Here is a 13,901-nt window from a genome sequence, read left to right on the forward strand (position 1 = left end):
CACACAACAGAAAGCAAAAGACACACAACAGAAAGCAAAAGACACACTTTCACTGGTCTCCAAGTGTCAGAAAATAATAAACATAAACAGTAAAAATAAATGTTCTAAACTGGAGAGAGGTGAGTTAAAACTAAAGATAGCATAATGCTTGATTAAAGATATTTTTCATTCATCTATATATAAAACAGATTGTAGCATCAGCTTTTACAATGAAAACTGATTTTTCTGTGGGTTCATATCTGTACACAAGACTATAAGATGCTGGAGCAAAAGCAGGTCATTCAGCCCATTCAATCTGTTTTGCCATTCAATTTAGTATTTACAGGAGTACTTGAAATGTAATAGCATACAAGGCCCATAGGTCAAGTGCTAGGAAACAGATTTGGAATAGATGAGTGGCTGACAACTGGTGTGGACATGATGGACTAGGGGCTTTTATCTGTGCTGTAAGAACTCCGACCTTCTGGATCTATGACTCTCTTGCTATACCTCTCTCTATGAGATCACAGCTGATGTGATAATCCACAACTCCACTTTCCTGCCTCTTCTCCATAATCCTTGATTCCTTTACTATACTTATTAAAAATCTGTCTATCTCAGCCTTGAATATTCTTAATGACCCAGCTTCTAAAGCCTTCTGTGACAAAGTATTTTGCAGATTTGTTACCCATCTGTCTAAAATGGGTAAGCCTTATTCTAAGATTTTGCCCTCTGAGCCTAGAAAAGGAAACAATCTCTCAGCATCTACCCTGTTAAGCACTCTAAGAATCTTGTGTTCCAATAAGGTCACCTTTCATTTTTGTAAACTCCAATAACCACAGGACCATCCTACTTAACCTCTCCTCATAACACTGTCTCTCCATACTTGAGATCAACCTAGTGAACCTTCTCCGGACTGCCTACAATCTCAATTTATCTATCTTTAACATTTTTCACAGTATTCTAGATGTGGTCTAACTAGTATCTTGTATAGTTTAGTAAGACATCCAGCTTTTTATACTCCATTCCCTTTGAAGTAAAGGCTTTCATTCCACTTCTCTTCCCTATTCAGTTCTGATCTCAGTGGATGGTGGTACAGGCTCAGGCTCCTGAATGACCTACTCCTGCTTCTATGTTCCTATTTCTCGCTAAATCTGTATGCTAGCTTTTTGTGATTTGTGCATAAGGACTTCAAAATCCCACTTAGTTGCTGCTTTCTGAAGCCTTTCTCAATTTTTGTTAAAAATTCATTTATGAATGTGGGCGTTGCTGTCTGGGCAGCATTTATTGACCATCCCTAAGTGCCACTGAGAGAGTAGTGGTGTTCGAATTGCTGCAGTCCATCTGCTGTACATAGACTCCAGTGATATTAGGATTTGAATTCCAGGATTTCTGCCTCTGTCCTTTCCTTTCTTGAGCAAGGGCATCATATTGGTAGTTTTCCAATTCATTGAAAAATTCCCAGAATCCAGTGAGTTTTGGAATACTTTGACCAATGCTTTCATTATATCTGCAGGCATTTTCTTTAAATCTCTTGGATGAAGGCCATCAGGTCCTGGCAACTTGTCTACTTTTCGACCCATTAGTTCTTCAAACTGTCGATCCCATTCAGTCCCAAGACCAACCTTCCCATTAGGACCTTGCTTATCTGATATCTTAGTGTCCTCCAATGTGAAGACCAATGCAAAATATCAGTTTGAAGTTATCTGCCATTTTATCAATCACTTCCTCCAAAGGTCCCACATTCGCTTTAGCTACTCTCTTTCCTTTTTTATACATGCAGAAACCCTTGCTATTTGTTTTTTTTTAAACTTCTAGACAATTTACTTTCACGATTAATTTTTTCCCTATTAACTAGCATCTTAGTAATCTGTTGCTGGTTCCTAAATAAAATCCCAATTTGCTGGCCTACTAACAGGTTTCACCATTTTGCATGTCTTAGTTGATTACTCTCTTGATTAGTTTTGTTAACCACAATGTTCATCCTTCTCATCAAGTTGTTCTTTCTGACCAGAATAAATTTTTGTTAAGCATTATGAAATATCTGCGTAAATGTCTATCACTACTCATGTACTGAACTTACCCTTAGCCTATTTTCTCAGGTCACTTTAGACACCTCTTTCTTTAGACCTCTGCAATGGCCATTAATTAGGTTGAAGACATTGGTTCGAGACTTGAGTCGCCCTCCCTCAAAGTGCGTTTGAAATTCTACCATGCTGTGCTCACTACAAGATCCTTAACTACAAAATCTCTTATTAATCCTACTTCATTTCACATTACTTGATATAAAATAGCTTATTCCCAGCTAGGGTGTGTAACATACAACTCTAAGAAATAATCTCTGATGCATAACTTTTGTCTTCCATGTTCCCCTTGCCTATGTGACTTATCAAGTCAGTATGTGTATTAAATTTACCCAATTGCAGTGCCATTCTTATGCACTTCCATTATTTCATGATTTATATGTTGTCCTATAGTGAGGCAACGCTTTAGGGACTTATGAGTCCCACTTGCAAATTCTTTCCATTACTATTCCTCATTTTACCCAAACTGATTCCACACCACAATCTATTGCATCTATATCTTAGCACCTTAGCACTTCTCTGACACCTTCATTAATTAGTGAAGCTACTCCATCTCCTTTTTTTTTTGCCTATTTTTCCAGAATGTCAAATATGTAGTTCCCGGTCTTTGTCACCCTGTAACCATGCAATCTATAATATCTTAGGATGCAGCCCATCAGGTCCAGGGGATATATTGGCCTTAGCTGGTGCATTTATTTGCTTCCCGATATTTGGCTTTTGAATATTTACTATTTTTGTAATTCTAGAGGTCTTTAACAGTGAAGTTTGATGCAAATTACATACTCAACTTCACTTAATTTCCTGGCACACATTTGTTATCCTTCTGAAATGTCACCCCAGTCCATGTGTGACTTTGCATTTTCACATAAGAATCTGTTTGCAGTGCACATTGCAAGCCACAAAGAAGTGCGTGAGGAGCGTGAATGCAGAAATGGACCACTCAGAAGGCCCACCCTGATTCTCCAACACAGGACAACTTCCAATATTACTCAAAGGTCCCCTATATGTCGACCCTCATACCCTCTCATACATACTTGCCCACAACTTCCATGCCCGCAGCTCATGTACCATTCATAATTTCTCAACCTTTATCTACTGGGTACTGTCCTTAAGATCTAAACAAATAGCTGTTTTAAAACTGTGAAAAAATAAAATCTCTAACAATCTAGCATGCCTTTGAATTCAAGCCTGCAATCACTGATACTGGAAAGAAAAATTAAACTGTATCAACTTTAAAAACAGTGCAATCCATTAAATGCCTATTAGGCCTGTAAACAAACAAGAAATCACATCAAAGGCATACTCTGTTATTAAACCTTCAATCATTCTTAGATCAATAAAATATCTGCTTAATTGAATCCATTAGAGCTTTGAAACTCAGTCAAGCATTCATAATGGCCATAACTGTAATAAAAGATTCAGGCAGCATTTCTGAAAATGATATAACAGAATGGTGTGCTGTTTCCATTTCAAAGGACAGTTCACGTCAATCAACTGAGAGGAGTAGGTGCAGAAATATTTTCTAATCTCAAAAGCAAGGATTCTTTCAACAGACAGTTATCAGTTAATTTAACATCACAACACAAAACATGTCAGCAGATGTCAACAGGACATTGCTTTTTACATTTAATGTATTATCACAATTGATTCATTGGGAACAGCACTACATTGCATGAAAACATTTACACAATGGTGTTCAATGCAAAGTCTCAACCTTTATAAAAACAGATTTCTATGATGAATTACTGCACTTGAAATAGTTTTATTGCAATAAACAATCTAATAGTGGCATTTGACTACGTCAAAACATTTTACACTCGCCTTTCAGAATGTCCCTGAATCTTCAATAGGGTTATCCAAATAATAACAAATTCCCCAAGGAGAATCTGAACCTTCAAAACCCAAATCAGCACATGAAAAGAGCATGTTGGAAGAAATGCAATTTTCTGCAGTGCTCACAATGGCGACCCTGACCTCAGAACAGAACAGGTATGTATCTTGCACATCTATGGCCCTCCCAATCTATGAAAGGGCCAAATGAAAATGGAATGTGGTCACGAAGGCAGAGGTAAGTTGTCTCTCCCGCAAAAAAAACCGATGTTAAGTGTTTGTGACCCAATTCATACTTCCATACTGATGAAAGTTCAAGCTTTGGTTTTCATTTAGATTAAAATGAGAATGGTGGGCTTATTATTTTAGTTTCTCATTGACAAGAAACCCGCTTAACACTGTTAATATACAAATAGTAAGAAATGTTTGTGTACCAATTTAGGATGTATCCATAAATCACACTAAGGATAGCTCTTCAAAACCTCCATGACATTCAACAAAGATAGTTTAATAATGGTTATTAGTGAAAACAAAACAGCTGGTCGGACTACTTTGTGTATAATCCACAATACGGACATTCTTGTGATAGAGATAAAACACCTTTAAACAATGAGCTTTTGATATTTATAGAATGGCGTGCTGAAAATAATGAAATGATTTTAAAATACTTAAAACAAAGACAAATAAAGTGCCACGCCTCTACAAACCATAAACATTATTGCGATACAAACAGGTACAAAAATGGATACACTTGAAGAATTTCAGGGTCTATGAGCAAAGCAATCACATTTTTGGTAAGTTTGAATTTACCTGGACAAAATCTGCTTGTCGTGCATCCAGTGGAACAACCGAAGAGTCATGACAGGAAAGAACTTCACGTAAGAGGGACAAAGTGTGATTCAGGGCAGTGGTAGGTCCAAGGTCTGGAGGAGGGAGTTCAACCTGTGTGAATTAAAATTGAGGCATTACGTTCTTTCTTTTTGGTCATCAAATCAACCACTTGCCTTCATGTAGTACTTTTAATGGAGTAAGTTATCCCAAGGCACTTTACAGGGGTGTTATCACACCAAATCACATCATGAAATAACAGGACAGCTTAGTCAAAAAGGCAAGAAAACCTAAAGGTAGGAGAGATAGATAATGAGGTGGAGAGGGTGGCGGATGGAATTCTATAACCTAGAGCCTCGATTACTGAAGATACCGCTATTAATGGTGGAGTGATGACTATTGAGCATGTGCAACAGGCCAGAATTAGGGATACAGAGGTGCATGATGTTGTAGATAATGTTCCTTTTAAGCTGCATGAGTCTGTGGCCACACAGAATAGGAAGGTTAATCACACAGGAACAGAAGACAAACAAGTTATACAGAAAAAGCAGTCCATTTAATATTTGTACCCTTCACCCACCTCCAATATTCACCTCCACTTGGACCCCTTCTCCTGGTCTCTTTCCTGCCCTCGAACTCTTCATCGCAAACTGCCGACATGACATTGGCTGTCTCAATTTCTCTGCTCCTCTCACCCACTCTAACCTGTCCCCTTCTGAAATTGCAACACATCACTCTCTTGGCTCCAACCCTAACTTTGTTATCAAACTGGCCAACAAAAGTGGTGCTGTTGTAGTCTGGCAAACAGACCTTTATCTTGCGGATGTTCAATGTCAGTCTCGGGACACTTCTTCCTCCTGCCCCTGTGGGCCATGTCCCTGTATCCGAATATCAAGCCATTGTTGCTAGAGCTGTCACCGACCACATTACCTCTGGAGATCTTCCCCTCACTGCCTCCAACCTTGTAGGCTTCCAATCCTGGACATCCCACTTCTACCTCCTTCCCAGAATCCACAAACCAGACTGCCCCAGTAGGCCTATCGTATCAGCCTGTTGCTGCTCCACTGAGCTCATTTCCTCCTACCTTGACTCCATTCTCTCTTCACTTGTCCAGACCCTGCCCACCTCTACATCCGCGATTCCTCTGAGACCCTCCACCATATTGACAATTTCCAGTTCTCTGGCCCTAACTGCCTCCTATTCACCATGGATGTCCAATCCCTTTATATCTCCATTCCCCACCAGGATGGTCTGAGAGGTCTCAGCTTCTTCCTTGACAAGAGGCCTGAACAATCCCCATCCACTTCTTCAAGGTGCAGGGCTGGATGAACATGGCAGGCCGAGCAGCATCATAGGAGCAGAAAGGCTGACGTTTCGGGCCTAGACCCTTCATCAGAAAAGGGGGAGGGGAAGGGGGTTCCGAAATAAATAGGGAGAGAGGGGGAGGCGGATAGAAGATGGATAGAGGAGAGGAAACAAACAGGTCGAAGAGGCGGGGATGGGGCCAGTAAAGGTGAGTGTAGGTGGGGAGTTAGGGAGGGGACAGGTCAGTCCAGGCAGGACGGACAGGTCAAGGGGGCGGGATGAGGTTAGTTGGTAGGAGATGGGGGTGCGGCTTGAGGTGGGAGGAGGGGATAGGTGGGAGGAAGAACAGGTTAGGGAGGCGGGGACGAGCTGGACTGGTTTTGGGATGCGGTAGGGGGAGGGGAGATTTTGAAGCTTGTGAAATCCACATTGATACCATTAGGCTGCAGGGTTCCCAAGCGGAATATGAGTTGCTGTTCCTGCAACCTTCGGGTGGCATCGTTGTGGCACTGCAGGAGGCCCAGGATGGACATGTCGTCTGAGGAATGGGAGGGGGAGTTGAAATGGTTCGCGACTGGGAGGTGCAGTTGTTTATTGCGAACCGAGCATAGGTGTTCTGCAAAGCGGTCCCCGAGTCTCCGCTTGGTTTCCCCGATGTAGAGGAAGCCACACCGGGTACAGCGGATGCAGTATGCCACATTGGCAGATGTGCAGGTGAACATCTGCTTGATGTGGAAAGCCTGCTTGGGAACCCTGCAGCCTAATGGTATCAATGTGGATTTCACAAGCTTCAAAATCTCCCCTCCCCCTACCGCATCCCAAAACCAGTCCAGCTCGTCCCCGCCTCCCTAACCTGTTTCTCCTCCCACCTATCCCCTCCTCCCACCTCAAGCCGCACCCCCATCTCCTACCAACTAACCTCATCCCGCCCCCTCGACCTGTCTGTCCTCCCTGGACTGACCGATCCCCTCCCTAACTCCCCACCTACACTCACCTTTACTGGCCCCATCCCCGCCTCTTCGACCTGTTTGTTTCCTCTCCTCTATCCATCTTCTATCCGCCTCCCCCTCTCTCCCTATTTATTTCAGAACCCCGTTCCCCTCCCCCTTTTCTGATGAAGGGTCTAGGCCCGAAACGTCAGCCTTTCTGCTCCTATGATGCTGCTCAGCCTGCTATGTTCATCCAGCCCTGCACCTTGTTGTCTCAGATTCTCCAGCATCTGCAGTTCCTACTATCTCTCATCCACTTCTTCACTTGGCTGAATTTGTTCTCTCACTGAAAAATTTCTCCTTTAATTCATCTCACCACTGCCAAGTCAAAGAGTGGCTATGGGCATCCGCATGGGTTGCAGTTATTCCTGCTTCTTTATGGGGTATGCGGAACGATCCTTGCTCCAGTCTTACATTGGCCCCTTCCCACAACTCTTTTCTCGGTATATCGACAACTGCTTCGGTGCCACTTCATGCTCCCACCAGGAACTTGAAAACTTCATTCATTTTGCCTCCAATTTCCACCCCTCTATAACCTTCACATCATCCTTTCCTTGATGTCTCTGTCACCACTTCAGGGAATAAACTGTCCACTGCATCCACTACAAAGCCACTGACTCCCATAACTACCTAAACTGAAGCTCATCATACCCCACATCCAGCAAGGACCCCATCCCATTCTCCCAGCTCCTCTGCCTACGTTGCATCCATTCGAACAATGCCACCTTCCAAAACAGCGCTGCTGACATGGCTTGCTTCTTCCGTAACCGTGGTTTCTTGCCCACTGTGGTTGACATGGCCTTCAACCACATCTGACCTATCACCCATGCTTCCTCCCTTACCCCTTCCCATCACTCATAACAGTATGCTTAGGTTCCCCTTGTCCTCACTTTTCATCCATCAGCCCCCGCATTCAAAGGATCATTCTCCACCATTTCAGTCAACTCCAACAGAAAGCCACCACCAAACACATCTTCCCCTCACTCCCCCTGTCTGCATTTCGCAGGGATCATTCCCTCCGGGACATGACCATCCATTCCACAACCACAAATACCACAACCCCTCTCCACAGCACCTTCCCATGTAACCGCACAAGGTGCAACATCTTCACCTTCTCCCTGCTAAGCATCCGAGGGCCTAAACAGTCTTTCCAGGTGAAGCAGCATTTCACCTGTACCTCCTCCAATCTTGTGTATTGTATTCGCTGCACCCAATGTGGCCTACTCTACATTGGAGAAACCAAACACAGACTGGGTGACTGCATCACTGAACACCTCTGGTCTGTGCACAAGCATGACACTGACCTTCCTGTAGCCGGTCTTTTTAACACAGTATCCTGCTCGTGTGCCCACGTCTGTCCTCAGCATGCTGCACTGTTCCAGTGAATTACAGCGCAAACAGGAGGAACATCACCTTCAAACAAGGCACTTTACAGCCTTCTGGACTTAAAAATATTGAGTTCAACATCTTTAAATTGTGAACTATTTCTTCCTTTTCTTTTAGCGTGTTATCATGTTGTCCCCTCCCCATGACAGTTACTGTCCTTTCAACTTGGCAGGACACGCAGCATTGTTCTGCCATCCTCACATTCCGATCACTTAATCTGAACATATTTTCTCCACCAGCACCCTACCCCCAAACCTCCCACCCACAACAGTAGCATAAATGCTGTTCCCTCCACACTTCACTTCAGCTCTGATGAGAGTAATCTAGACTCAAAATGTCAGCTTGCTCTCTCTCCATGGATGCTGTCTGACCTGCTGTGATCTCCAGCAATTGTTATTTTTAATGCAGATATATGGCAATCTGAAGAGGGTCACAGTGCAACAAATGGGAAATTAGAGGAAATAACGGTTGTAGCAGATTATAGAGATGGAGGAGACAAAGCAACGGAGGGGTTTAAAAGCAAGGATCAGAATTTGAAAACTGGGGGCATGTTGGACCGGGAGTCAATGTTGGTTTGGGATTTGTCTTTTTATAACTTGTATTCTCAAAATCACAGAAATGTTATGGTGTAGAAGGAGGTCATTTGTCCCATTGTGTCTGCATTTACTGTTCAAATGATCATCATTAACTACTGGCAATCTTCTGTTTTCCCTTTATCTTTGCGCATTATTTCTATTCAGATAATTATCCAAAACCCTCTTGAATGTCTCCATTGAATCTCCCTCCCCTATTCATTTCAGCAGTGCATTTCAGACCTGAACTATTCACAGTGTGAGCAAGAATCTTCTCACCTTGCAGTTGCTCCTTTCGCAAATTATTTTCAATCTGTACCCTTGGCCACAAAGCTGCTTCTTGATCCTTTTAAGACTGGGAACAGCTTCTACTCTGTCTAGCACCTCATAATTTAGAATATCTCTGTCAAATCTCCTTTCAGCCTTCTTCACTCCAAGGAGAACAGTCCCAACTTCTTCAATCCATCCTCATCATTGAAAGTTCTTATCCCTGAAACTAGTTTTATAAATCACTTCTTTACTTTCTCCAAAGTGTTCACATCCTTCCTATCAGGTGGTGCCCAGAATTGTAAACAATAGTTGAGCTGAGATTCAACAAGTATCTTATATAAGTTCAGCATAACCTCCTTGCTCTCAGACTCTATGCCCCAACTAATAAAGCCAAGGGATACTATATGGTTTATTAATTCCTCTCTCAACCTGTCTATCACGTTCAGAAATCTGTGCATATATACATAAGGTCCCTCTGCTCTGCAGCCCTTAGAATTTTACGCCCTATTTTATGTTGTCTTTTAATTTTTTTCTCTGCCAAAACACATCATGTCACAATTCTTTGAATTGAACCTCATTTGCCAATTTCACAAACTTTTCTATATCCTTTTGGAGTTCTACATTGTTCTCCTCACCTGCGGAGTTTTGTTTTACGGAGGCTACAAGGTAGACCAGTTGAACAGCAGAGGTTTCTAATAGTGGAATTCAGAGTTAACAACTGCATGGATGAGGATATCAGCAGTGGGGTGGCAACTGATGTTATGGAAGTGGAAGATGGTGTACGATAACTAAAAACGGATTTGGTTGAGTGAAATTGCTAATCAACGCAGTCACAATTTGTTTTGACCTTTGACACGAATACAGTACATGAGAATTAGGAACGGGAGTGGGCCATCATTAAGATCATGGCTGATTAGGTTGCAACCCTAATTTCACATTCCTGTCTACCTTGGATAACCTTTCACCCTCTTGTTTATCAAGAATCTATCTACCCCTGCCTTAAAAATATTCAAAATCTCTGCTTCCACCATCTTGAGGAAGGGTATTCAAAGACTGGATAATTTTGATAACTCTATTAAGGAGGACAGGCAGGCAGCTGGTGGTAGGTCAATTTTTATGGTTGCATCCTATATCATTACTATTAGTACAAGGTAGCATTCAAGATATGCATTAAAACTTTAGGATTTGCTCGTTTCAGAGTTTAAACAAAGTACAAATGGAAAGTGGACATTATCCAAAAAGGACTTCAGAACTTTATGAAAATCCTGATTGAGCACATTACACATACAGTTAAGAACAGAACTACAGTCTCTGAAGTACCCTTACTAATCTTTCAGCTGCTCCATCTACAAAGAAGTGTATTTTGGCATCAGCAGTGAAAAGAATGCAAGAAATGAAATATATTCCGAAGCCGCACACAGCTAGTTATTTTCTTTTACCATCAGTTGATTTGTACTGGAAAAGGATCTACTGAAAGTTACTGCAATGATTGATGTTACTTCTACAATTCACCTTATCCATTAATTTACTGGCATGAAGACTCAGGCTATTGAAGAACATTTTCTTGCTGAGAACATGCATTTCTTCAATTGTGGTCAGCAGTGTAGCTGCACAGTTTCCTACAATTCCACTGTTGAAAAGAAAAAGAGCATCAGAATTGCAAGTTTTGGTTCAATATTGTCAATAGGTTCCTGGATAAATACCCCACACAAACCTGGAGATTACTGGTCTATACTCAGACAACTCTACTCAGGGTAAGGTGACAGTAGGAGTACTATAACTGGCACCTTGGCTACAGCTGATGACTTTCCTGCAATCACTGAGCCACTACAGTTGAATAGACTGAACACTTATCCAAGTTCATGCAAAGAACAACTACATTATCCTAATATACTGGAAGATTAATTATGTGAGCCAAAGGGACTTGAAATGTCCCAGGTTTAATGCACAACTCTGCTCAATTACTCAAAAATATAAGAAACATGAGCAGAACAAGGCCATACGATCCCTTAAACTTGTTCTGCCAGTTAATATGATCACAGCTGATCTGACCTTGATCTCACCTTCCTGCTATTTGCCATAATTTTCAACTCTCCTAAAGTTCAAGAATCTGTCTATTTCAGCTCCAAGTATATTCAATGACTGAGCCCTGATCACTGCAGTAGGCCCACAGAGAAGAAATGAAATCTTATATGAGAGATTCCTTATTTTGTATCATGCCCCCTAGTTTTAGATAACCTGGAGAAACAACCTCTCAATATCTACCCTGTTGAGTCTCTTCAGAATCTTGTATGTTTTAGTAAGCACCTCACATTCTTCTAAATTCCAGTGAGTATAAGCCAAACTGCTCTACTTATCCTCATAAGACAACCCCATCATCCAGTAATTAACCAAGTGAATATTCTCTCAACTGCTTCAAATGCAAACATATTCCTCCTTAAGTAACAGCAAATCAATGCAAAATACTCTAGATGTGGTTTTATCAATACCTTGTACAATTGTAGCAAGACTTCCTTACATTTATTAACAAACCCCCGGCAATAAATTACATTTACCTTCTAATTACTTGCTGTAGTTTCAGGATTACTTTGCCTATTGGACCTTTTTTCACATTGTGGTCAGTTTGACTGCTTCTTAAATCTGTTTTGAATCACAAGCTTGCACACTTATGGTGTAAAAAAAAAATCAATGCACTTGTTGAGAAATAAGATATCTTGTTTTATTGCTCACCTGATAGTATAGTGATAAAACTTGAGGAGATTGGAGAGTTTGTACAATAGGACTGCACCAGGCTCTGCTACTATAACCTGTTCAATACGCACCTAAAACAGTTCCAGACAAAACACACTGAATTAATATTGATTCAGATTTGCTGTAACTAACTTAATGAAATTTATTCTAAACAAGAGTGAACTCAGGATTGTATTCAATTACTTTTTCACTCAAACACACAGACATGTATAACAAGAACACAAAGTATATGTGTCTCATGGAATTTGCCATTTTATATGTTACAATGCAAAATAATGATAGCAGAACTTAATTTAACAGGCATACATTTACTTAAAAAATGAAATAAAATGCAGAAAACACTGTTTTAGTATCACCAAGTGCTAAGAAGAAAAACTATAACCGTGAGCAGTGGTCTTGGAGAGAGGCAGTGCAATGATTGCATTGTGATTGATACAAGTAAAGCCAAGATGATGCAGTCTCTCTGAAGCAAATTGCAGAGAAGAAATCTTGGAGAAGGATTAAATTTTCACCAGTGCTACAGGTGGAGAGCTTCAAGAGAGAAAGAACCAGGACAACGATTATTGATGACTCTCACCAGTGAGGTCTCAGTCAATCTGATCATTTGCTGGAGACTGGATAGCGTAAAAGCATGAATGCACAGCTTGTCCTTGTGGAAAAAAGTTGTGGACAAAGCTTGCCTCAGAGAATAGTTAGCTGGCTCAGGCGGTCATCTGATCAGCGGCTGGGGGTCAGGAGTAAGCAGTCTGATTGCCTGTTTTTGTTTGATCCTCAGACATTTCCACATAAAAGGGTTCACCTGTGATTGCAAGATTTTTGCTGTTATTTTTTCGTGGAGCAGTTTGCTTCAATAAAGAACATTGGGTACCTGGATTACTGATATGTAAATTTGATAGACCAGGAAAAGTGGGAATAAAAGCCTACAGGTCCACGTCCCAGTTGTCACCGATACCCCTTTCACCTCCCATAATATCACTCCATATCAGGACAAAAGCAGGAGTGTTTGCCTTTGACATATCTTCTCACACAGCAATGCTTCCAACATGACAAGCCAGTCAGCATCTGGAGGAAAGGAGAAGTCACCATTTTGGGTATTACCCTTCTTCAGGACTGGATGTGGGGGAACGGGGGCTGCAGATAAAGAGGGGGGTAGTGGGGAGCGGTGATAGGCGGACACCACTAGTAGGTATGACCTGGAGACGGAGGACTTGGAAAACGGGATATGGGATGCAGGATACAGGGTGGAAGGAGGTGTAGTCTAGGTAGCTATGGGAGTCTGTGGGTTTTTGTCAAACAGTCCCTCTTCAATACGTACACCGGTACTATTCCCCAACTCTTCCGCCGTTACGACGATGACTGCATCGGTGCTGTATCCTGCACCCAGGCTGAACTGCAGCAGTTCATCAACTTCGCTAACAACTTGCACCCTGCCCTCAAATTCACTTGGTCTATCTCCGACACCTCTCTCCCCTTGCTTGATCTCTCCGTTTCCATTTCTGGCGACAGTTTACGGACCGATATTTACTATAAATCCACAGGCTCCCATAGCTACCTGGGCTACAGCTCCTCCCACCCTATATCCTGCAAAAACTCCATCTTGCTTTCCCAGTTCCCCCGTCTCCATTGCATCGGCTCCGATGGGCAGATGTTCCACTCCCAAGCATCCCTGATGTCCGTCTTTTTCAAACAACACTCTTGTCCCCCTTCTGTCATCAAGATAGCCCTCCACCACGCCTCCTCCATTCCTTGCTATACAGCTCTAAACCAACCACCATCCCCCCCAAACATAATGAAAATAGGGTGCCCCTTGTCCTCACTTTCCACCCCACCAACCTCCACATTCAATGCATCATCCTCAAACGCTTCCGCCAACACCAATTAGATAACACCACCCAATACATCTTCCA

The 13,901-nt window shown here is 42.1% G+C and overlaps 1 protein-coding gene across 2 annotated transcripts in view; it reads right to left on the bottom strand.

Moving 5' to 3' along the window:
- Positions 1-13,901, bottom strand: part of LOC109935927 (conserved oligomeric Golgi complex subunit 6) — a 149,820-nt gene that overhangs the window by 14,614 nt on the left and 121,305 nt on the right. For both annotated transcript variants that reach the window (XM_048598240.1, XM_048598241.1), the window contains exons 10-12: positions 11,974-12,065; positions 10,756-10,873; positions 4,704-4,835 (exon numbers count right to left, since the gene is read on the bottom strand). In XM_048598240.1, the coding sequence (XP_048454197.1) occupies positions 4,704-4,835; positions 10,756-10,873; positions 11,974-12,065 (342 nt within the window). The remainder of the gene's footprint in view (positions 1-4,703; positions 4,836-10,755; positions 10,874-11,973; positions 12,066-13,901) is intronic.

Source organism: Rhincodon typus, chromosome 6, assembly GCF_021869965.1.
Source record: "Rhincodon typus isolate 14 chromosome 6, sRhiTyp1.1, whole genome shotgun sequence".
Classification (NCBI taxonomy): Eukaryota; Metazoa; Chordata; class Chondrichthyes; order Orectolobiformes; family Rhincodontidae; genus Rhincodon; species Rhincodon typus.